We start from the raw sequence: 23,915 nt of genomic DNA on the forward strand, positions 1-23,915 counted from the left end.
TCAGTTTCTACATCTGCATATTAAAAAAACTCCAAAGTTCTAACTAACTGTGTATCAGTAGACGGCCTAACCATAGTGTTACTCAAAGGACCTGGAGGCACAATTGTTTATTCTGTGGGAGAATTTAAGGAGAATGAGCAAATTGATCTTAAATGATCCTTAGTAGTCTTAATATTTTATCATATATTACTTTATATAATTTATAATTTATTTAAATTTATGCACTTTAAATATAACTTATATGATTTACTGCAATATCTTATATTTCAAAACTAGCATATGTATGTTATAGGAAAAAGAACATAAACGATCCTGGTGCTGTCAGGAACCCAGACTTTCAGCACAGGTAGAAAAAGAAACAGTTGTAAAATCAGAGAAGTAAAACCTGACAATCTTACAACTGGGAAATGCCTGCATGAATTCATACTTTTATTATTATTATTATTATTATTTGAGATCGTGTCTTGCCCTGTCACCCAGGCTGGAGTGCAGTGGTGCGATCTCGGCTCACGGCAACCTCCGCCTCCCGAGCTCAAGCGATTCTTCTCCCTCAGCTGGGACCTCAGGTGCGCGCCACCACACCTGGCTAATTTTTTGTATTTTTAGTAGAGATGGAGTTTCACCATGTTGGCCAGGCTAGTTTCGAACTCCTGACCTCAAGTGATCCTCCTGCCTCGGCCTCCCAAAGTGCTAGGAATACAGGCATGAGCCACTGTGCCCAGCCTCATACTTTATTTTTTTTTATTGGTTAAAAAACATACTTATTTCCTGGCTCTGTCTCTTCCAAAGCCCTAGCGGTAAAGAAATCCCAGGAGCAAGCACCACCCCTGGTGACCAGATTGGGGTCTCTAAACAGCATGTTCACACTGACGAAGGAGTGCGCCCTGGGGAAATGGTTGGCCCGGGTCCATGGCAGAAAATGCCAGGGAGGGGCTGGAGTCTGCAGCATCATGGTGGCTGTAAGTAAAGAAGGTGCCCAAGAACCAAGGGTTGTGTCAAAGGACTACAGAGACCAACCTGAGGCCACCTCTGGCCAAAGACAGACGAGCTGGGCATGAAAAAGCAAGCCTGCGATTGACAGGCAGATCCCGCAGCTTAGCCTTGGGAGCAAAGAAACATGCCAGACAGGGAAATGAGGTTTTATTCAGGAAGAGCTAAAGACGGGAGGGGAGCCCCTGGGGTCCCACCCTTGCGGCCTCTTAAGACCAAGGCTCATGGGATGCTAGAAACTAATGACTACAGGCATCTGAGCCCCCTTGGAGTAATCTGTAGGGGGCACAGGGGCGGCCTCGGAGTCACCCGAGGGGTGTACAGGGGTGGCCTCAGAGTCCCCCGTGGGGGGCACGGGGGTGGCCTCAGAGTCACCCGTTGGGGGCACGGGGGTGGCCTCGGAGTCACCTGTGGGGGGCACGGGGGTGGCCTCAGAGTCACCTGTGGGTGGCACAGGAGTGGCCTCGGAGTCACCTGTAGGGGGCACGGGGGTGGCCTCGGAGTCACCTGTGGGCGGCACAGGGGTGGCCTCGGAGTCACCTGTAGGGGGCACGGGGGTGGCCTCGGAGTCACCTGTAGGGGGCACGGGGGTGGCCTCGGAGTCACCTGTAGGGGGCACGGGGGTGGCCTCGGAGTCACCTGTGGGCGGCACGGGGGTGGCCTCGGAGTCACCTGTGGGCGGCACAGGAGTGGCCTCGGAGTCACCTGTGGGGGGTACGGGGGTGGCCTCCTGGTCAGTCACCGTGGGCAGCGCCACATAGGTGAGGGTCCAGTAGCGCAGGAAGTTGGTTCTCAGGCCCCGCTTCACGGAGCTGCCATCCATCTTCTTGGTGATCTCCAGGTAGCTGCCGTTTTCCGAGGTGTAGGGTTCCCACTGTGTGGGCACAGCCGAGTGGCCCATGTTGGGGTCCCTGCAGAGTGAGAAGAGGCTGTCCAGGGGCTGGGGACTCCCAGGGGGCTGAAGGCCTGCTCTGCACCCGCACGCCTGAGCCATCCCCGTTCTCTGAGCTGTCCCTGGGCACCGTGGCCCCTCACCGCATACAGGACACAGGCTGTGCACGTGCGCGGGCTTGGGGCTCTGCCAGTAGCTCTTATCCTCATAAACACACATGGATTCCGATGCAGGGGAGGATAAGTGACTTGCCCAAAGTCCCTCCGCTGGCAAGTGAGGGAACAGGGCCTCGTGCTGCGGCCCTCCGCCCTGCTCTCAACCCAAGCCTTACCCTGTTTTGGCAAAGTTGGTCCAGTAGGCGATCATGGCCTTGGAGACTGTCCTGTCTTGGGGCCGGTAGCCGCTGGGGGTGGCGAAGGGCTTCCCGAAAACGTACTGGATGTCATCTGCATGGTCTGCCCCCATCCATTTGGGGTAGACGGGCATCCGAGAGGGATGGGAAAACAGGTAGCTGTAGGTCTTGGCACTCCTGGAGGGGAGAGACCACCCAAGTAGGCAGGGTGCTCACCGGGGACCGCCCAGCCCACAGACTGGCCCTAGAGGGAGGTCCCGGGCAGCGGGCAGGGAAGGGTCTGAGGGATTCACATGAAGAGATGGAGCTTCTCAGACCCAGGAGAGGGAAAGCTGAGAACCAAATTCATGGATTCATGGGTTCTGCCATTTCTGTTGAATTTATACTTCACCTCCACAAAACACTGTGAGGCAGCTTCCTTCTAGAATTCAGTATCAAGAAATATTTTGCTCTCCAAGTGCATGTGCATTCTTCAATTAGATTGGACAAGGTATAGGCCCTCAACTGTTTCCCTTTTTGCCTTCAGTGAAAAGAGGCTCACAGCTAAATGTATTGCTTAGTTGCTGCAAAGCTTTCATCCTAGACTTCTCGGTATCCTTTTATCTTCCTATCTTTTTCGTATTCCTAACTGATTTTTTATTTTTATTATTTATCTACTCATTTATTGGAGACACAGTCCCACCCTGTTGCCCCTGCTGGAGTGCAGTGGCGTAATCTCGGCTCACTGCAACCTCCACCTCCCTGGGTCAATCAATTCTCCTGCCTCAGCCTCCTGAGTAGGTGGGATTATAGGTGCGCACCACCACGCCTGGCTGATTTTTGTATTTTTAGTAGAGATGGGGTTTTGCCATGTTGGCCAGGCCGGTCTCCAACTCCTGACCTCAAGTGATCCTCCCACCTTGACCTCCCAAAGTGCTGGGATTACAGGAGTGAGCTACTGTGTCTGGCCTTATTTTGTATTATAATTGGCTATTATTACATGAAGATTTTTAATCTGGCTGTGGGCTGAAACTGTTTTGTAATTGGCAAAGTTGAGGCCCATAAGAGTCAGTGGATAGAAACCATTGTCCAGTGTCGTCTCAATGCACAGTGTGGGGGATGGAAGGTAGCTCAAGAACTCTCCAGTGGGAAGGACCATGGGGTGCAGGGCTGAGCAGGGCAGAGGATCGTGGGGTTCGTAAACCCCCATAGGCTGGGAGGGAAAAAGAGGCCCTCAAGTCTTGCCAGGCCTCAGCAAAGTGGATGAGGCAGGCACAGGTGGGGACTCAAGCACCACTTTCCCAGTCAACCCAGACACCTGAGAGCCACTCACAGCGAGGCCTCGGCTGGCAGGTGCAGCACCCCAGGAAGGCCCCCAGGAGCCACCCCCTGCCCAGATCCTCACTTGGCGTTGGCTCTGTGCTGGGCCAAGGCAATCTCGGTGGGCACCAGGAAGAGGATATCGGTCTCAAAGTCCACCACGGTCTTCTTCTTGTTCTCCTGGGATGGGTCCTGGGCCCAGGACTCAGTGTAGACATCAAAGGTAGTCTTGGCACCTCTGAGCCCCTTGGTCATTGTGAGCCCACTGACCAGCTTGTAGAAGTCCTCCCTGCGGGGACCAAGTAGGCACTGACACTCCCCCTGTGCATACCCACCCTGACCGGTGCTAACTTCCTCACTCCCAGTCCTCCACTCAGTGTCTTCCTCCTCCAGGCTGGCCCCCTCACCAGTGCCTTCCCAGCCGCCCTCCAGCACGGGTCGCCCCTGGGTCCTGTGCCCCCTGCTTACTCCGTGACTTCCTTGTTGTTCTTGTTGATGGCAGGCATGTCGATGCTGGCGAACAAGTGGCCGTCCATGTTGTTGATGCCTGCTATATAGTCGATGTCGGCGGCATTGGCGTACAGGTTGATGGGGTCATCGGGGATGAAGTCTCCATCAATGACAGGGATGAAGCCCAGATAGTACAGCATGGGGTCTGGGTGGGAGAGCCAGGAGGTTCTAGTACCTTCCAGTGTCCCCTGAGCCACCCCTTGCCTCTCAGGGCTGGAGTTGGCTATTTCCTCCCTTCTCTGATCTAAGGACACTTGGGGTCGGGTTGATTCTGCACCATCGGGGCATCCTGTGCCCTGTAGAATGTTTAGAGCATCCCCGGCCTCAACCCACAAGGTGCCAGGAGCACCCCCTCCCCAGCCGTGACAATCACAAATGTCTCCAGGCCCTGCCACACGTCCCCAGGCTGACAGCCCCTGTCTAGGGCCAGATCTGTCCTCTTCAGCGGCAGCCCCTCCCTCTCCTCTCTCTCTTTGCTGGGCCTGAATCAGGAAGGAGGAAACTTAGAAGCCGCTGAGGGAACTGATGGAGAAGGAGCTCCCTCTCTCAGGGCTGGGTTCCACTCCAACAGCCAAAAATGGTGTGAGGTCTGCATTGCCCTCCAGACCCCCGGACAGGCCCCTAGAGGACCCTGCGACTGCTGAGGCAGGCAGGGCCCGGCTGTCACTGGGCCCAGCACAGTGGGCTTTGCCTCCAGCAGGCCCGCGTGGCTTGCTTTGTTTGGGCATGTCCAGCCTGTGCAGTTGAGCTCATGTCAGGTAAACATGCAGATGACTTGGCTTCATGGCACGTTGCCATAGAAGAATGTGCAAGGGAGAGCGTTAGCCTAGCAAGCTGGTGTGGCGGCCATGCACAGCTGTTTGTGGAAGGGGTCCCCAGGCCTTCCCGGGGTACAGAATAGTGGAGCTGGAGGCCCCAGTGCTGCAGTTCACTAAATGTTTGCTGAATGAATGAATGAATGAACGAACTGTCATCTAGCACAAAGGCTGTTGGTCTGGGGTCTATGGATCTCCCTAAAATTGTATGCAAATGACTGTATGCGAATGCATGAGGTGGGGGAGGGGCCCCAAATGTTCATCAGCTTCTCAAAGGGGGAGTCTGTAACTCATGGGAGATAAGAAGAAAGAAGGGGCCGAGCACGGTGGCTCACACCTGTAATCTCAGCACTTTGGGAGGCCAAGGCGGGTGGATCACGAGGTCAGGAGATCGAGACCATCCTGGCTAACATGGTGAAACCCTGTCTCTGCTAAAAATACAAAAATTGTTCGGCATGGTGGCTCACACCTGTAATCCCAGCACTTTGGGAGGCCAAGGCGGGCAGATCACGAGGTCCCAAGAGCGAGACCATCCTAGCTAACACGGTGAAACTCCATCCCTACTAAACATACAACAAAAAGAGCTGGGCATGGTGGCATGTGCCTGTAGTCCCAGCTACACGGGACACTGAGTCAGGAGAATCACTTGAACCCAGGAGGCAGAGGTTTCAGTGAGCTGAGATCCTGACACTGCACTTCAGTCTGGGCAACAGTGAGACTCCATCTCAAAAAAAAAAAAAAAAAAAATGGCTCCCCTTCTCCCTTACAGCTGGGGCCTTTGAGGGGAGTCACCAGTTTGATGGCAACAGGACCAGACCACAGCTCCGGCACCTTCTTCTCTTCCCCAGAGTACTTCCTGGCAGTACCCCCACAACCCCCACCTCGAGACCCCATGCGCCAACCCGAGCAGCTACTCACACTCCATGCCTGCCAGCGGCATCTTATAGGCCAGCGTCAGGGCTCGGGGGTCAGTAACCTTCAGACACTTGGCCATCCTGGCGGTATCGTCCACAGGGCAACCCACCTTCTCAGCCACCTGAGGGCAGGAGCAAGGCCGGCAGGTAGGTAAGGCCAGTGCTCAGGGCTCCGAACCATTGGAAAGCAAGGACAGGGTCCAAGACAAAGAATGGAAATGAGGACGGCCCCCACCTGGGTATCAATTCCACCCCCACGCTGCCCAGCCCTCCTCCGTTTACCTTTTTGGCCCAGAAGAGTGGGTTTTTCTGGATGACCCAGGGGCTCAGGGCCACGCCGCTCTGGCTGATGGCTCGCCGGATGAGGCCCTTGTTGTAGGGGGAGAGGGTCTACGACAGCCAGAGATCCTGTCACCAAGGCCGCTCCCCACTTCACCCACCCCAGGCTGGGCCAAGGACACCCCAGCACCACAGCCCCAGCTCCATGCTCCTCCTCCCACCTCCCCTTCCCGTTTGAGCTTCCTCCCAATCTGTGGGGCAGGCCCTCCCCACGGGGATCCCCAGACCTGCAGAGAGACACTGGCACCTCCAGCAGACTCCCCAAAGAGTGTGATGTTGTTGGGGTCCCCCCCGAAGGCCGCGATATTCCTCTTCACCCAAGCAATGGCCATGTGCTGATCCCGAAGGCCATAGTTACCTGCGGGCAGGGCAGGGGAGAGGGTGCAAGAGATCAGTGACCCAGGCCTGGCCTCCAGGAGGGGAGACCAGTGTGGGTGGGGCAGAAATGCCCTCAACAGACCTGGGGCCACGGCAGAGCCCCGGTTGGCAAATGGTGCGTACCTGAGAAGCTGGGTCGGGTGGGGTGCTGGAGGGGGTGGGTCCCCAGGAGGTTGTGTCAGTGGGGTGCTAGAGGGGGTAGTGTTTGTGGGGAGCAGGATGGTCAGGCCCATGCACCTCTCCTGCCCCTGCCCTAGTCCCTCTTGTCTGTGTCCTGCCACTTCTGTGTCCACAGCTGTCTCTGCCTCAAGGTGTCGTTTTCTCTCACTCGGCTCTGCTCTACGGGTTTCTCTCTCAGCTTCAGCCTGTTTGTCTGTCTGTCCCACAGCCTCTTTTATGTTTGAGATGGGGCCTCATTCTGTCGCCCAGTGGCACGACCACGGTTCACTGCAGCCTGCAATCCCTGGGCTCAAGCGATCTTTCCGCCTCTGCTTCCCAGGTAGCTGAGACCAGAGGCATGCGCTACCATGCCCGGCTAATTTGATTTTTTTTTGGTTTTTTTTTTTTTTTTTGAGATGGGGTTTTGCTCTTGTTACCCAGGCTGGAGTGCAGTGGCGCGATCTCAGATCACTGCAACCTCCACCTCCTGAGTTCAAGCTATTCTCCTGTCTCAGCCTCCCGAGTAGCTGGGATTACAGACAAGTGCCACCACACCCGGATAATTCTGTATTTTTAGTAGAGAAGAGGTTTCTCCATGTTAGTCAGGCTGGTTTCGAACACCCGACCTCATGTGATCCGCCCACCTTGGGCTCCCAACGTGCTGGGATTAGAGGATTGAGCCACTGCGCCTGGTCCCCAGCTAATTTTTTATATTTTTTGTAGAGATGGGGGTCTCCCTGTGATTACCAGGCTGGTCCTGAACTTCTGTGTGCAAGTAATCCACCTGTGTCAGCCTCCTAATGTGTTGGGATTATAGGCATGAGCCACCTCTCCTGGCCTCCGCAGCATCTTTAATTTTGCTATGGCTGCCGAGGGCCTCCTGCTTCTCGTGATTCTACTCCAGCTTCTGGGTCTTTCTGTGGATGGCTACTGGTTGTTTGGGGTGAGGGGCACTGAGGAGAATCTCCCTGCTGGACTCAGCAAGCTGGCTGCCCCACCTCAGGGCCGAAGAGGCCCACGCACCTGGCAGGTTGGCGTCCCCAGTGCTGAGGAACCCAAGGGGGCCGACACGGTAGTTGAAGGTGACCACGATGACGTTTCCGCGTGTGGCAATCTCCTCGCCGTCATACAAGTAGTTGCTGAGGAAGTTGGCCCCGTGGCCGGACCCCATGAGGAAGGCGCCTCCATAGATCCAGATCATAACGGGCAGGTCCCGGGAGACTGAGATGGGGAAGTGGCTGGTGACCCCAGACGCCCTGCCTAGCCCTCTCCCCAGCTGGTCCCCCGTCCCTGTGCAGCAGGTGCCTGGGGCCGAGACAGGGAGGCCCTCCAAGGCGTGGCCCTGCCCCAGGCTGGGGGACTGGCACGGGCGCTCCCCTCTCCCCTCTGCGGGATTGCATGGCAGTTCAGCTTTGCAGCCCCAGACTCAAGCCAGGAGCAGATCCGCGGCTCTGGCTGCACGGGAACTTCCCTTGGGGAGCAGGGGGCAGGCAGACCTTGCTTTCTGTCCTGGGGCACCCAGATGTTGAGGTACAGGCAGTCTTCATCCCCGTAGGTGCTGTCCTGGGTGATGGTGGCCTGCAGGCATCTCTTCTTGAAGGACTTGGCCTTCAGGGTCCCTGCGGGTGGCAGGAGGAGTTGGCATGAGGAAGGCAGTCGCCCTCACCAGCCCCACCGCAGGGCCAGTCTGGCACCACCCACTCCCACCTTGCCAGCCGGGGTGTGGCTGGGGGTTCTCCAGGGCCTTGGTGGGAGCCGCGAAGGGGATGCCCTTGAAGATGTCCACAGAGTCGCCCAGGAGGCCGAGCTTCTTATTGACGCCTTCCACGAACCCACCTTCCGTGTACACGGGGCCCAGCTGGGAGGGAGACACGGGCAGGGTCAGGCAGGCTCAGGCCCCATCGGCCTGAATCCAGAGCGGGCAAGGCAAGCCAACACTGGGTGCCCAGAGGCAAAGACAGCTTCGAAGCAGGACAGCTCTGCCCAGGAGACGCAGACAGCACCCTCTGCCCCGCACTGCTCAGGGCTTGAGGATTCCTCTTCCCCTCCTTATCCCTGGGGGTGTCCTGCTCCCAGAATCATAGAGGAAACCGGTTCGACCAGTGTTCCCACTAGGGAAGCCTGCCAAGAGGTGCGATGGAGGTTTGGGTTCAGGCTGTGGCCGCCCAGCTTTGACTCCGATCCTGTTTCCCCACGCCCATGTGGAGGATGAGCGACAGGCAGGAGCTCAGGCAGGAGCGTACCCAATGCTCAGTGTACCCGGGATGTTTCACACCAACCTTCCTCCTTCCTGAGGGGTGGGGTCTGCATTTCCCTCCTCCTGTCTCCCTGCACAGGGCCTAGCTGGCTGGGCACAAAGTCGATGTCCCCATACCCAACTCCCCACAGCTCCTGTGCCCCCTGCTGGTAAAGAACCCCCCCCAGGGACCCCCCCACCCCCCACCACGCTTCCCTGTGCCATGAGAACTGCCTCTGTGCACCAAGCTGTCCATCCCCACGAGGGGCCTGGAGGTTGGTGCTCATCCACCCTCTGTCCCTGAGGGAACGGAGACTGGGCAGCTTTTGGGCTTGAAGTCACCCTGTTGAGAGGCAACTGTCTGCCCCAGAGCCACTTCCTGTCCATCTTGGGCAGCAGCTCCTCCTACCTATGGTGCATGCTGGCAGCCGGTGGTTGCTTGCTGGCTCTCACCTGTGCCAGGCTCCAGGTGGGGAAGGGCAGGGTGGCCCTACACCCTCAGGTCCAGCTAGGGTCCCAGCAGCCCTCTGAAGTCTAGGCTGATGGGCCCCTGCCACACCGGGGTGGGAGAGTGGGGTGGTTGGAACGGGAGGGAATGAGCCAGAAGCAACACTTGCAGACATCATGGGCAACCCCTGCGAGGCATCCGTGTCTCCTCGTGTCAGCTCCCCCCAGCCCCGCCCCACCTCTGGGAGGCGGTGTAGAGAAGTCACCTGGCAGAAGTGTCCCTGTGCAATTGAGACTGGCCTGAGGGCCTCAGGGTGGGGGAATGGGGAGGGGTCGTGCTGACCTGCCGAAGGCCTCTCAGCACCCCAAGAAAAGCTCGCCCAAGAAGAGGATGACCTCTCCTTTGAGTGAGGAGCCCAGGATCACTGCCCAAACCTCCAGGTCCCAGGGCCAGAGAGTGTGGAGAGCAGGCAGTGGGGGTGGAGAGAGGAGACCCCAGGGCCTGAGAGAGCAGGCACGAGAACAGCGTGGTAGGCATCTGGGGTCCCCTGTGTGAGTCCTGCTGGGGGCAGGGACTGGGCCGGGCGCTGACACCGGCTTCCTGCGGGGCTTGGGGTTTCTGTGGCTTCCCCCTCACAGGCAGACAGGGCGGATTTTATGGATGCTCGAGAGAGCTCCTGCCTGCCGGCTCTCCCTCTGAAGGGACCCGGACCCGGTGTGGAATAGCCCAGCTCTCAGGTTCCTGCTCAGGAGTAGGAGGTAGCAGCTGTGCGATGCTGGGCTGCCTGCCTGCCTCTCTCTGCCCCGACTGCCTGCTCTCCACACTCCCTGCCCCTGGCCTGCTTCCCCTTCTGTAAAACGGCAACAGTGTCCATCAGAGAGCTTGGTAGGTGGGATCACCAGGCTAAGCAAATGCAAATTCAAGAGGCCCAATGACATTTGCATTTCAGGTAAACAGCGAATTGTTTTTTTAGTATGTTTCATTTTTTTCTTTTTCTTTTATACTTTTGAGACAGAGTCTTGCTCCGTCACCCAGGCTGGAGTGCGGTGGCGTGATCTCAGCTCACTGCAACCTCCACCTCCCAGCTTGAAGCAATTCTCTTGCCTCAGCCTCCCAAGTAGCTGGCATTACAGGCACCCACCACCATGCGCAACTAACATTTTTATTTTTAGTAGAGATAGGGTTTCACCATGTTGGCCAGGCTGGTCTCCAACTCCTGACCTCAAGTGATCCACCCACCTGGGCCTCCCAAAGTGCTGGGTTTACAGGCGTGAGCCACTGCGCCCGGCCCATGTGTGTTTCAAATATTGCATGTGACATACACAGCAGTTCTTGGCAGTTTATCGGAAATTCAAATGGAACTGGGCATCCTTCATTTTACCTGGCCCCTGTCCCCACAGAAATGAGGGTGAGTGCCCGGGAACTGCCCTGGGGCTGTGCTGGGCTCTCTTTCTCAGCCTGGCCCGAAGTTTCCAGATGTGAGTGAGGGGAGGAGAGCAGGACCTGCCCCTCTGCTGAGCTCTTACCTTCGCGGCACTGGCCACTGCCCAGCAGCAGGCGAGGCCCAAGACAACCAGTTGCAGGCGCCCCATGGTGTGCGTCAGCCTCTGGGTGGCCCTCCCGCTGGGCCTCGGGTATTTATGGAGCCGGAGCCAAGGTCACATGCCTGTTCATGAGGTCACAGACACCCCCTCCCCTCCACCCCTTCTGGTGCAGGGAGATCCAGTTTTCCCAAAACCCACGGTGCACCTGTGCAGGTTACTGCTTACCTGGGAGCAGAAGCAGGTGGCAAGGGGGGTGGCGGGGCCGGGCAGGGTGCACAGCGCTCTGCCTTCTGGTTTGTTCACAGGGCTTAGTGTCACTGTCAGAGAAAAGGGCATACTTTGTCTCCATGCACTGCCTGTCCCCTAGGTCCCCAAAGGAGCTTCACAGGGGACCAAGCACGTGAATTCCGGGGCAGAGAGGGCGGCATACTGCGGGCCCCCAACTCATGGGACTGACCTTATCTGTACGAGCTTTTCCTGGGGCCTGCGGACCGGGCAGTCCAAGCTGGGTGTGGGTCCCAGAGCAGCACAAGGCAGTCCCACTCAAGGGTGGGGAGATGTTACCATCCAGCCTGATGTGTCCTGGGAGGAAGGACTAGAGGCTCAGGGGAACATGGTGTGGGTGGGAGGGTTAGGGGGGCATCTAGCCCAACCTTGAGGGCTTCCCTGAGGAAAGAAAGGGCCCAGTCAAGGCCCCCAGGCACACCCAGGCAGAGTGACAGAAGGGGAGGGATAGAGGCCAGCAGGGGGGAAGGGATAAGGTCGTGTGAGGTCGTGGAGGAGGAGGAGGCCACTCGCATTTTCTGTGAACACCTGTTACTCCCAGTGCCAGGAAAGGCTATGACAAGTGAAAGAACACCATGAACAAAGTCTTCTGATCGGGCCTTTAAGCTCAGCCAGTGTGAGGTCACCCTCACCGAGACACTCAGTGGCAGCTCCAGTCACCACACAGCACTCTGCGGTGATGGGGACAGGGTGGGGGCAGCCAGAGCCTGCCCAGCCAACAGCCCCCCAGGAGACTTGGAGCCTGTCCTGCTCTGCCATCCCTGCGGCTGGTGCCTGGTACCAAGTGGACCTGCAGAGCCACATCTGTCCCTCTGTCTGTCAACCACAGCCGGTACCCAGCAATTCAGGAGGCCTAGTGGGCGAGGGAGGCTGGGGAAAGGCCAGGAGGGAGGGAGGAGGAGTCGGCCACAGAGAATAGGGGGCCTGCAGGCAGCTGGGGTGCCCCAGAACAAATGCAGGCCACAGAGAAGAAGGGGCCTGCAGGTGGCTAGGGCACCCCAGAACAAATGCATTTGCCTCAGGCCTTTGCCCCATTACTCTAGTTCTGAGAACCTGCTCTACATAAAGGAGGTGATTCTGAACTGGGAGACAGGCTCTTTGTGCTCCAGGATATTCACTGCAGTGTTACTTACAGAGGCTAAGGAGGAAAGGGGAGGGCAGAGGGCAGGCAGCCGGGAGAGGAAGGAGGTGGGGGAGAGGGCAGGGGCAGGGGAGAGGGAAAGGAAGGCCCCACTTTTTATATATATACATTTTTAGAGCGGCTTTAGGTTCACAGCAAAATTAGAGGAAGCTTACAAAAACTTCCCGTATGTCCTCGCCCCACCCCAGTCTCCCCCATTATCAACAGCCCCCACCAGGGGGTACAGCTGTTCCGCTGGATGAACCCACACTGACATGTCATTATCACCTGAGTCCACAGATTTTGGGTTTTTTTTTTTTCTTTTTGAGACAGGGCCTCACTCTGTCACCAGGCAGTGCAGTGGCACAATCACAGCTCACTGCAGTCTTGAACTCCTGGGCTCAAGGGATCCTCCTGCTTTAGATTGTCAAGTAGCTGGGATTACAGGCGCGCGCCATCACACCTGGCCAATTTTTGTATTTTTAGTAGAGACAGGGTTTCGCCATGTTGTCCAGGCTGGTCTTGAACTCCCGAGCTCAAGTGATCTGCCTGCCTCAGCCTCCCAAAGTGCTGGGATTCCAGTCATGAGCCACCGTGCCTAGTCTCATACTTTTTTTTTTTTTTTAATTGGCAAAAAACAAAACAAAAAAAAACTTATTTCCTGGCTCTCCCTTCCAAAGTCCTAGCAGTAAAGAAATCCCAAGAGCAAGCACCACCCCTGGTGACCACATTGGGGTCTCTAAACATCATAGTCACACCAAGGAAGGAGTACGCCCCGGGGGGATGGTTGGGCCGGTCCGCAGCAGGAAATGCCAGGGAGGGGCTGGAGTCTGCAACATCATGGTGGCTACAAGTAAGGAAGGTGCCCAAGACCCAAGGGTTGTGTCAAAAGACTACAGAAGCCAATCTGAGGCCGACTCCGGGCAGACAGACAAGCTGGACATGAAAAAGCAAGCCTGCAATGGACAGATCTGAGTTCACCAGGCAGCCCAGGAAACACAGTCTCCGCCCCTTCCTGCCCTGTCACTGGCCCTTGCCAGGGCACTAACTTATTGTTCTGAAGACTGTTAGAGGTGAACACAGGCATTTTCCCTCCTTTTCTGTCCGAGTAGTATTTCAGGGTAATCAAATAGACAATGAGGAAGATTCCTTTATAGAATTCCAGCTACTAAATACAGGGGGAACAATATAGTTCAAAAAATCACCATTTTGCACTCTTAAGGAAGCAGTACAGGCAATGATCAACAGCTGTTCAAAAGCCATTAAATACGCTGGAGGTGGTGGCTCACACCTGTAATCCCAGCACTTTGGAAGGCTGAGGCGGGGGGATGCCTTGAGTCCAGGAGTTTGAGACCAGCCTGGACAACATTAGTGAGACCTCATCGCTACAAAAAATTCAAAAATTATCTGGACATGGTGGTACACAACCTGTAGTTCCAGCTACTCGGGAGGCTGAGGTGGAAGGATCACCTGAGCCCAGGAGGTTGAGGCTGCAGTGAGCCCTGATTGCATCACTGTATTCCAACCTGGGCAACAGAGCAAGACCATCTCAAAAAAAAAAAAAAAAAAAAAAAAAAAAAAAAACCACAGAAACCCAAAAACCATTAGATAAAAGACCAACGCATCAGCCTGACACCTAAACCTGCTGGTCAATCCTAGTGTCAACAAAGGGGCCCAGCAGACATCCTGTGCACGCAGACCGATGCAGCTGAGGAAGAGACCTTGAACCTGAATGGGGCTGAACCTCCACCAGTCCCCAGGAAATACAGGGGAGAGAAGCAGGTTCAACACTACACAGAGGCAACCAGTCGATCCTGAACGGGGCCGTTCTCTAGGACAAATGACTTTATTTCTTCAACAAATACTCGGCACGCACACAGGCTGGGAGGGAGTGCTGCTGCTGCACTCGGGGAGACACAAGTGCCTCAGCCAAGAGCAACACGGGGAGCAGGGTCAGGCAGGCAGGCTCGGTGGGCTCAGGACCCACGAGTTTCACACTGGGAAGCCATGGGACAGCAGGGCCCATTTCCCATGGCTTTGTCCAGAAGGTATTCATTTAGAGAAGAACTGAGCCCAGGCCTGGAGTCCTCCCAGCTGCCCTCACCCAACCCGACCACACGTGAGGGGCACAGGCCAGCACTGCCAGCATGAGGTCACTGAATGAAGGAATAAAGTAAGGGACAAAGGGAGCCCAAGCCCCAAGGCAGCAAGAGACTCCCCTGCAGCTCCAACATTCACACTGAGAAACCAAGACTTCTCGGGACACTGGTTTAATAAGGACAATTCCAGAGGGGCCTGGCTGTGGGCAAAGCTGTGTCAAACGGTTGGGATCCAGAGCCAAGGGCACTTCTTGCCACCTGAGACCATGGGCCAGGCTCCCCACACTATCTCCACTGCCATAGTCATGAGAGCCAAGTGAGACTGGCCTGTGGCCTGGGGCCCCGCAGCTGCCCAGCTCCACCTCCGGCATTAACTGGTCTCATCCTGAGAGGCATTGGGTGCCCACTCACTGGCTGGATGCTGGGCTGGTTCATGGGTGGTGGAGCCAGGGCATACCCTTTGGGGATGTCCCTAAGCCCTCAGGACAAGAGGCAGCACCAAGCAGCACGTCATAGCCAGTGCTTGGGTCAGCTGCACCCTCTGCTGGGACTCCAGCTCTCCTCAGAGGGCCTCCTAGGGCCATTCCGGGCACTGGGGGTGGCAATGGGGAGCCCTGGCTCCCTCATTAGACTGGACACCAGTCTGGCCGGGTCAGGAAGGCCCAGCCTTGGGCCCTGTCACACGTAGTCCAGAATCTCTGTCTCCATCTCGTTCTCACTGCCGTCGGATGGCTTGAAGTCCTCCTCTTCCTCTTCCTCCTCCTCATCCTCCTCCTCGTCTTCCCCAGACTCGTACGTCAGCTGCCCTTTCCCGCCGTCAGCCTTGGCTGAGCTGGAAAAGAGAGCTGGGGCCGGAGGAGACGAGGCCATGGGTGTCCCATGCAGGCTGCTGGGTGGCCCCAGAAAGGCCACCAGGCTCTGGGGAGCCTGTATACTAATAAGGGTCCGAGCTTGAGCTCTGAAGAAGCTGGTGGGTAAGTATGGGGTGGAGATCCCCCGGGAAGGTGTAGTTTAACGGGCACCCAGGGGAATACTGCAGCAGGGGAGCCACGAGCAGCTTCAAGGGCCCAGGGACCCTCAAGAGTGAACACGCCATTTTCTCTGGGAAAGGGTCCACACTCTTGATTAGATTCCCAAAGGGGGCTGAATCTGGATTCCAAGCAAGACTAAGAACCCCTGCTTCAGTCAGATCTGTGTGGCATGGCTGGGTCCAGGATGCCCCATCCCCCAGCCTGGGAGGAGTCCCCTGAGAGAGGAGGCCTCTTATGACTCTCCCCAGCCTTGTCAGATCCACTGCCTGGCAGGTGCTGCCCCCTTCACTTCCCCTGCAGCTGGCCCTCGCTCCTGCCAGGGTTGCCTGGTTCCAGGAAGGGGCTGGGCTCCGTAGAACAGGAAGAAGACGGAGGCAGAGCCTGCACTCGCAGGGCTGAAAGACGTGGGCTGGTGTGAGGGCGTCAGGTGGAGGCCCCAGTGGCAGTGCCGGGCTGCTGCACCCGTCCCCTCTGGGCTTCTCTCCTGCCCCAGACCCCAGCGCCGAGGGCCTTGGCTCAGGAAGCCTCTGTGGGCAGCTGGGGTGATGCCGGCTCCTGGGCTGGGCTCTGGCTCACAATGCCCCCCTCCCACCAGGGCCAGGGGCAAGATGATGCCACCTAGGTGCCATTTCTCAGGAATGGGTCCCCTTAGGGAGACCTCTGTCTCCAAGGGGATCCCCAGGCATCCTGGGCCCCCTTTACCCCAAGCGGCTCTCACCAGGCCTCTTGGAGCGGATGGTCTGCCGGATCATGAGGGACATGGTGTCCCTGAGCTCGTCGCTGGTCTTGGGGAGGCACCACCCATCCCGTTCGGTGCAGGAATTCTCAGCCCCGTCATTGCGGTGAATGATCTTCTGCAACCTGGGGGTGGGGAGAGGGTTGGGACATAAAGTCCCAGGGTGGGTCTCTGCTAAGAGATGCCGGTGTTGGCTTTTACCAGAGGCAGAGCTGTACTGAGAAAGGCAGCCCCGTGAGTGAAGTCTACAGAGAGGAACTGGAAACATGAGCTGTGTGCTCCCAGCTGGGGCCCGAAACCTGTGTGCTCCCTGGACCCCCTCACACACGTGAAGCTGGCTGTGTACCCCTGCACGTGCTTCTGGTGACCCATGGCTTTCAACAGATTTCAAGATGTATTTGACGTGTTCCCATCTCCATCTCCTCCCATCCCAGTGCCCTTTCCCTGCAATTTTTTTTTTTTTTTTTTTTTTTTTTTGAGACAGAGTCTCGCTCTGTCACCCAGGCTGGAGTGCAGTGGTGCCATCTCGGCTCACTGCAAGCTCCGCCTCCCGGGTTCACGCCATTCTCCTGCCTCAGCCTCCCACATAGCTGGGACTACAAGCGCCCGCCACCACACCTGGCTAATTTTTTGTATTTTTAGTAGAGACGGGGTTTCACCCTGTTAGCCAGGGTGGTCTCGATCTCCTGGCCTCGTGATCTGCCCGCCTCAGCCTCCCAAAGTGCTGGGATTCCAGGTGTGAGCCACCGCGCCCGGCCCCCTGCAATTCTTTAAACATCACTGAGAACAAGTCGATAAAAGGTTTCTGGGGTCTGATGGGTCCTGGGATTGAGAACCACTCGTGGGGCCTTCATGTGGACAGTGGAAGACGGGCAAGGACATAACAGCAAGAACTGTCTCTGCCCAGTTTGGAGCCGCGGCTTTCTACAGGGCACTGCCTCTGCGAGGACCGCCAGCACGCCAGGGCTCTCAGCAGCACCAAACTCCCAGACAGGCGAGTGTTCTTGCGGGAGATGACGGCCGACGTGAAGTGGAAGAGCTGCAGAGAGCACTTTGGTCCCTGGGTCCCACGGGTCCCCCTCAGTGTCTCAGGGCCCCTCCCATACGTACTCTTCCACATTCAAGTCGCATAACTGGTAGAACATCTGCCGATAGGGTGGCAGGGCCCCTTCCCGGAAGATGTAGACGGAGTCCTGGTGAAAAAGGGGGAGAGAGACAGGGAAGGTTAGCCGGAGCCCTGGGAGGCTGCCAGTGTTAGAGACTCCATGTAGGCTCCCATGGGGTCTCTCCAGGGAGCTGACTGGTCACCAGCACCAGGTTGGCAGACAGGCTGGAAGGCCAGGGAGCAGCTGGGGAAAAAACAAGGTCTAACTCCTCGGGATGCTCTAGGAGAGGCAGAGGAGCACCCAGGCCCTTCCAGGGCCACTGGAAACGGCGAGCCCGCCTGTGCAGCAGGCCATGGCGCCCACGGCATGGGGCCAGCACTAGCCTTGTGCCGGGCTCTGCTCTCTGTGCCTTCCTGCACTCTGACCTTATCCCTCACCCACTGCTGCTAATTTGTCACCCTATGTCCCCCTATGGGCTGCCCTGACATCTCTTCTGGGGAAAGCAGGGCTTAGTGAGTGTTTACTCTCTCCTTTCCGTACCCAGCCATGTAGTTCTAGAGGTAAGGATAATGGCCTCCTAGGAGAGACCTCGAGGAGGCAGGCCACACACGGGCTGTGGCATGATCGCCCCTCACTGGGAAGACAGCAAAGATCTCAAAAACCTGGGGAGCAGGCAGGGGCCCCCGGACACGGGGAAAGCAAGTCCCTCACATCACCCGTCTCCGCTGCACTCATCTCTGCCACCTGCTCCCTCGGCAGGTGATTCCACCATGCAGGATGACCCCTTCTCAGCCTCCCCCAGGACTGTGGAGCGGCTTGCGGGAGCCTGAATGTGGGAACAGCTCTGGAAACTGCCAGCCCCCGCCAGGCAATCACACTGACAGAAAACGTGAGCCGGTGAGGCTCCTGCCACAGCTGCGGCCCACATGGCCAGCTCTGGCTCTGTCCTCCTGCGTGTGCCCAATTCCGATCATTCCAGGAGTGGTCATGTGGCTCAGTGGGGGCCCAGGCTCCCAAAGGGCTCGAGAAGGACAGCCACATGCAGCTCAGAAGGACAGCACCAGGCTTCCCTGTCTTTTTGCCAGATATCCCCAACACACACAGCCCTGGGGCTTTGCACCGAGTTCTTGCCTTCAGTGTCTGAAGGCTGTCCTAAAAGCAGGCAAGGTGCCGAGGCCCTGGTGGGCAGACCTGCCCTAACCACACCCCTCCAGCCCACCTACAGGGTGCCCAGTCCCGAGAGGGAGGTCCTCCCCTCTATTCCTGGCCTCCCCTGGGAGCCACTCCCTCCTGGGGCTCAGGAGCACCCACCTTGAGCTTGTACTTGCTGGAGGCTGGTTTCCGAGCACCACTTGTCCCCGATGGGCCCAGGCCCTGCTTCAGGTCATGCATGGTGACAAGCTGGCTGGCTGCGTGGGGACAACAGCAGTGCTTGGCATGTGCAGGGTGGGGAGGAGGTCTCTCTCCCAACCACACCCTGCCCTCCTGCCTGCCCACACCCTCCTAGGGGAGGAATGACCAGCAGAGCCCTGGAGTGACCCCCAGGAACCACCTCCCCATCTGGGTCCAGGTGCCCCGATTTCCTTAGCAAATCACTCATGACCCACAAAAGGCACCTGGCACACTTACGTGTCTTCTTGACGGTGATGGGGAGGCTGTAGTTGTAGGTGCTGCGCTTTGCTTTGACTGGCAAGTCGCTGGGGGCGTAACCTGCAGGCGAGGGCAAGCATGTCAGGAGGGTGGGCACAGGGCCGGTCGGCACACAGCACTGGCTTCACACTGGAGATGGGACTTGGGTCCATGGGGCCAGCTCCTGAGAGGGCAACTCCAGGCTGCCAAGCATGCCACTGCAGTCACCAACGCATCCCAGCACTTCCCAGGCGGGGTGGACACGGATGCTCTCCCAAGTGCCTGGCCTGCGTCACAGGACCATACGGCACATGGGGTCACTCGATGAGGGACTGTGGTTCAGAAACGGGGCGGTCAGCGGTGGGGCCAGCACAGAACTGGGACTTTCGTTTCCACGCCATTCTGCATCCAAGAGTCTCAGCAAGGGGGGCAAAAGGTTTTTATATTCTCTCCAAATGAAAATGTTCTTACTACCAAAGAGAATGCTAGAAACTGAAAGACAGAGAGAAAGGCAGGAAGCAAAGCTTTCAGGAGTTTTTACCGTGTTTCATTCCACAGCGGATTCTGAAATCGAGGACTTGGTAAATCTTGGCATCGGGGTTTTTTCGGGGGTCATACCCAAATCGAATCCATAGGCTGCGCCAGGGGCCTGTTATCTGGAGACAGAGAAGGTGGAATAATGTGAGGCAAGGTGAAGGCCCAGGTCCCTGGGTGGGGCAGAGCCTACACCGAGGAAGAAGAGCTCAGGAGCTGGGGACAAGGCTCTGGATGCCCAGGCCTGCTCTGCCACGTGCAGGCCCTGTCACCTTGGTGAGGGCACGTGGCCTTTCCAAACCTTGGTCTTCCTGTCAGATGGAGGGAACAGGAGCACCCTTTCCTGTGGGTTCTTTTATTTGTTTTTCCAAGAGAGGGTCTCACTCTGTTGCCCAGGCTGAGTGCTGTGGCACAATCACGGCTCACTGCAGCCTCAATCTCCTGGGCTCAAGCCATCCGCCTACCTTAGCCTCCCAAGTAGCTGGGACTATAGGCATGAGCCACCACATCCAGCTAATTTTTAATTTTTTTGTAGAGATGGGGTCTCACTATGTTGCCCAGGCTGGTCTTGAACTCCTGGATGCAAGCAATTCTCCCGCTTCAGCCTCTCAAAGTACTGGGATTCTGGCCTCCGACGGTTTTGGAGAGGATTAAATGAGATAGCACCATGGAGCCTTTATCATGGTTCCTGGCACATATTAAGTGCCCCGTGTTACTACTGGCCTAATCGATGAAATGTCTTCTGTCCCCAAACGGAGCTTTTGAATGGCTTATGTCTAAAAAGCCAGTGCCAGCCAGGCGTGGTGGCTCCCGCCTATAATCCCAGTACTTTGGAAAGCCGAGGCAGGTGGATCACTTGAGGTTAGGAGTTCGAGACCAGCCTGACCAACATGGCGAAAACCCGTCTCTACTAAAAATGCAAAAAAAGAAAATCAGCTGGGCATGGTGCCCCTGTACTCCCGGCTACTTGGGAGGCTGAGGCAGGAAAATCACTTGAATCCCAGAAGCGGAGGTTGCAGTGCAGAGATCACACCGCTGCACTCCAGCCTGGGGGACAGAGTGAGACTCCATCTCAAAACAAACAAACAAACAAACAAACAAACAATAAACAAACAAACAAACAAATAAACAGAATAAAATAAAATAAAATAAAAATAAGATAAAATAAAATGCCAGTGCCAAGCAGCACAGGTGGTGCGCCTGAGCTGAGAGTCCGGCACGGCAGGAGGAATGAGTCTTTTCTGTGCCCTGCTGCCTGTTGCAGACCCTCATGGTCATGTCTTACGCCACCTCCCCTAATGCTCTGTGAGGCCTCACGGTGGGGAAGATCCCTTTCCCACCAGCATCTTTGGGAACCTCAGTAATGACATCCATCTTTACATGCTTGTAGATCAGAGACGGATCTGCCTCCCACTGAACCCCACTCAACACAGGTGGAGGACGACACGGGGCCGCTGTGGTCAGGGGCTGGGTTCTGCAGCCCAACAGGCTGTGGAGAGCGTCCTGGACTCAGCGAGCTGAAACTTTTCCAGTTGGCTTTAATAAGCTGTCTTAGGGATGCTAGGATTGGGGGACCAGGACAGAGGGGAAGGAAGGATGGAGGTGCCAGGACGGGGGAGATGCCAGGTTGGGGGTAGGGCAGGAAGGATGAGGGCCAGGTGGGTAGGAAGGGTGGGCCAGGATGGGGGTGGGGCAGGAAGGACGGGGAGCCAGGATAGGGGGTTGTCTGCTCTTACTGTGGCTCTAAGACATCACAGCAGGGACCAGGGACCATATGGCTGGGAACCAAGGCAGGTGGGCAGGCAGCTGACACTTACCATGTAATAGGCTATGAAAGGAAGCAAGACCTTGAGCTTGTCTGGGTGGACGCTGATGTTGGCCTTGACAGCATTCCGAGACCAGATGGGACGGATGTCAAACAGCTGGGGAGGCCAAGGGCAGACAATGAGAGGAGCACCAGCAGCTTCCACCCTTCTGTCCTGAACTCCCCAACATGGGCTGGGCCCCAGGGGCCCCTCCAGAGAGGAGCTGATGGAGGACAGGGGCTGGACACACAGGGCGTGGCCCTAGGACCCGCTGCACTCACTCTCTCACCCCGTCCCTCAGAAGCCTGGGCTGCACGCCCACCTGTGCCAAGTGCAGTTGTGGGGCTGGGGCCCTGAAATGACCACAAGAGACACGGTCACTGTCCTCATACAGCCCACAGCACAGCAGGGAGCAGGGCTCGGGGTGGGGGACGTGCTAGAGTCCCAGGGTCCCCATGCTGCCCCTATCTACAGAACAGGTGCCTGAGGTGGGACATCGTCAGAGGTAAAGGGGACAGCCTGGCCTGGGGAGGACTGCAAAGGTCAGCGTGGCTGGAGTGTAGAGGGCCAGGGGACCGGGGCAGCGGGCCTCACAAGCCAGTTCAGGTCAGGAATGTGGGCTGTGCCTGGAGGGCAATAAGGAGCCACGGACAGTGTGCCCCAGTGACTGCTGGAAATCAACAAGATATCCACGTGGTCTCCCACAGGCACACTGTGTAAGGGAAGAGCCGGGCTCCAGGTGGCAGTGGCCTCACTATGAACCTGATGCTCATGCCAGCGGGGATGCAGAACTCCACGGCACCTGCAAGCCCGGGGAAGGCGGGCTGCCTGGCAGCACAGCTCCAGATCTAACAGTAAGAAAGTGCTGGGCCTGGCACACTAGGTGCCCCAGTGGGTTTGCTGCAATGAGTGAATGGATGAATAAGAGCTCAGTGGATCCCAGAGCTCCACATGGAGGTCACAATTGAACAATGCACACATATTTTTCTTAAGAACTCTAAGAAGCATTTTCACCCTTGGGAATGTCAAACTTAAACCGATACGGCCTTTAGACATAACATCTGAAGGTGAGAAGTTCCCATGCACTAAGGAATGGGGAAAGGTCGATGCAGCCAACCCCACAGCCAGGAACAGGGAGCAGCTGGGTAAACACGGGAGGCCAACACAGAGGCTGGAGCCCCCGGGGCCGGGCGCAGTGCAGGACTTGCCTTCCTCAGCTCCTCCTCTACCTTCCGGTCCACGGGGTTAGTGCAGACTCTCCTCCACGTCTGGGCTGCAGCCTCCAGCGGCTGCTTAGGCACCTCCTCATCCTCAAAGTTGACAAAGATGGCATTGTGGGGGCGCCGGGCCCTGCTCAGGCCAATCAGGTTCTCGCCGGAGATTGGGGGATTGTTGTAGCCTTCCCTGGGGGCAGAGAGTACAGGTGAGAACAGGAGCACCAAGGCCATCCCAGGTACCCACCGGACCAGACCAGGCAGGGAGCCCAGAAGCCCAGCAAGGCCCACAGCCACCGTGCGCCTCTCCCTGGACGTCTGTGCTGGGAAAGGACCCCAGAACTGGCTGCTAAAGGAACCTGTATTCACAGAGGAAGAGATGCGGCCACAACTGCCTATGACAACTCAGAGAAGCTCCGGGGCCGGCAGCTCTCAAGCTGGGGAAAGCCCAAAAGGTCCTAGAGGTTGGAGTGCAGGAAAGGGCACCTGTCATGGGGCTGGTAGCCCCACAAGTGCACTGAGTCAGGTGCAGCACTGTCCAACTAGTGAAAAACTGGACAGAGTCTAATGTCCAGCAGCTGGCAATGGTGAAATCACTCAAAGCACAGCTGCATGAAAGAACACGATCTACTGTCAAAACAGGGACAAGAGCTGCACTCACTGACATCTGCTTACACGCGATTCACTTATTTAATGCTCAAAACTAATCATACAGAGAAAGGATCATTTTCTAATACAGCAGCGGAAACCACAGGGACTGGGAAACTTGCCCAGAGACAGAGCTCCTGGGAAGGAGCTGGGACTCCCATCCAGGAGCCTGGCTGCAAAGGTCCCATCACACACCTGTCCTGCCACCCAATAGAGCATGACTCTTTGGCTCACAAGCATCTCGACCACATGTAGGTGAATGAACAAAGGACTTCACCAAATGGCATTGTCATAAAACACAGGGGTTAAAGCCAAGGGTTCCATTTGTCCCAACACATAGAATGTCCAACACCAAGAGGGAACCCCAATGTCAACTACGGACATGGGGTGACGATGTGTCAGCGTAGGTGGATCCACTTTAACAAGTGCCCCACTCTACTGAGACATTAATGATGGGGGAGGCTGTGTGTGGGGGCAGCTAGGTGGCATATGAGAAATTGCTGTGCCTTCTTATTTTGCTGAGTCTAAAATTGCTCTAAAGAAATAAAGTCTTAAAACACACACACACGTACAAAGCAGAGATTCTAGAACTATCTCTGTGTGCTGGCACAGAACACCTTTAGGTAGACATTTCTCAAAATATTTGTAGTGGTTACCTCTTTAAGGTTGGACACCAAACTTACACAAGAGCAGGCAGAGGCCGGTGTCAAGAAACCCCATGAGCCCACTATCAGTTTCAACAATGATCACCACGTGGTCAATTGCATTTCATCTGAACCTCCACCCAACCCACCATTTTGAAGTACATTTTAAAGTAGGTCCTGGACATCAT

General features: G+C 56.7%; 4 protein-coding genes across 13 annotated transcripts in view; 2 read left to right on the top strand and 2 right to left on the bottom strand.

Moving 5' to 3' along the window:
* Positions 1–1,125: 1,125 nt before the first annotated feature.
* CEL (carboxyl ester lipase) lies at positions 1,126–11,901 on the bottom strand. 10 transcript variants are annotated; one of them, XM_050759895.1, is made up of 12 exons: positions 11,334–11,901; positions 10,859–11,193; positions 8,356–8,506; positions 8,145–8,267; positions 7,672–7,869; positions 6,339–6,469; positions 6,055–6,162; positions 5,777–5,894; positions 4,002–4,188; positions 3,619–3,822; positions 2,214–2,411; positions 1,126–1,901 (listed from the first exon to the last, which is right to left on the bottom strand). In XM_050759895.1, exons 2-12 carry the CDS (start codon positions 10,922–10,924, stop codon positions 1,223–1,225), a joined length of 2,163 nt encoding a protein of 720 aa, XP_050615852.1. In that variant the 5' UTR covers positions 10,925–11,193; positions 11,334–11,901; the 3' UTR covers positions 1,126–1,222. The 10 variants fall into 10 exon arrangements, with proteins under 10 accessions (XP_050615852.1, XP_050615858.1, XP_050615859.1 ...); XM_050759901.1 differs by having other exon boundaries at positions 1,126–1,530; positions 1,696–1,901; positions 11,102–11,901; XM_050759902.1 differs by having other exon boundaries at positions 1,126–1,497; positions 1,663–1,901; positions 11,102–11,901.
* Positions 11,121–23,915, top strand: part of AK8 (adenylate kinase 8) — a 346,351-nt gene continuing 333,556 nt past the window's right edge. The window contains exon 1 of the mRNA XM_050760106.1: positions 11,121–11,130. The gene's annotated coding sequence lies outside the window, so the exon portion shown is untranslated. The remainder of the gene's footprint in view (positions 11,131–23,915) is intronic.
* On the top strand, positions 11,224–12,204 carry LOC126937257 (uncharacterized). The gene is given in 5 exon segments (XM_050760684.1): positions 11,224–11,276; positions 11,512–11,894; positions 11,897–11,994; positions 11,996–12,062; positions 12,110–12,204. Coding segments are annotated over 5 exon segments (696 nt in total).
* Positions 14,536–23,915, bottom strand: part of GTF3C5 (general transcription factor IIIC subunit 5) — an 870,547-nt gene continuing 861,167 nt past the window's right edge. Inside the window, exons 5-12 of the mRNA XM_050760053.1 lie at positions 22,430–22,625; positions 21,234–21,338; positions 19,424–19,538; positions 18,883–18,963; positions 18,565–18,662; positions 17,258–17,340; positions 16,130–16,272; positions 14,536–15,225 (exon numbers count right to left, since the gene is read on the bottom strand). Of these exons, the coding sequence (XP_050616010.1) occupies positions 15,059–15,225; positions 16,130–16,272; positions 17,258–17,340; positions 18,565–18,662; positions 18,883–18,963; positions 19,424–19,538; positions 21,234–21,338; positions 22,430–22,625 (988 nt within the window). The 3' untranslated portion in view covers positions 14,536–15,058. The remainder of the gene's footprint in view (positions 15,226–16,129; positions 16,273–17,257; positions 17,341–18,564; positions 18,663–18,882; positions 18,964–19,423; positions 19,539–21,233; positions 21,339–22,429; positions 22,626–23,915) is intronic.

Source organism: Macaca thibetana, chromosome 15, assembly GCF_024542745.1.
Source record: "Macaca thibetana thibetana isolate TM-01 chromosome 15, ASM2454274v1, whole genome shotgun sequence".
Classification (NCBI taxonomy): Eukaryota; Metazoa; Chordata; class Mammalia; order Primates; family Cercopithecidae; genus Macaca; species Macaca thibetana.

What these genes read in the sequence shown, in the direction of transcription:
- CEL (XM_050759893.1), bottom strand. Translation starts at nt 11,212, where the DNA reads ATGCCCTTTTCTCTGACAGTGACACTAAGCCCTGTGAACAAACCAGAA. An exon ending in GTGCCAGTGTCTCTCTGCAG is followed by an intron (nt 6,163 to 6,338) that starts GTCTGGGGATCC and finishes TGGCTGTCGTAG; the next exon opens with ACCCTCTCCCCCTACAACAA. An exon ending in GCCGCTGGCAGGCATGGAGT is followed by an intron (nt 4,189 to 5,776) that starts GTGAGTAGCTGC and finishes TCTCCCACCCAG; the next exon opens with ACCCCATGCTGTACTATCTG.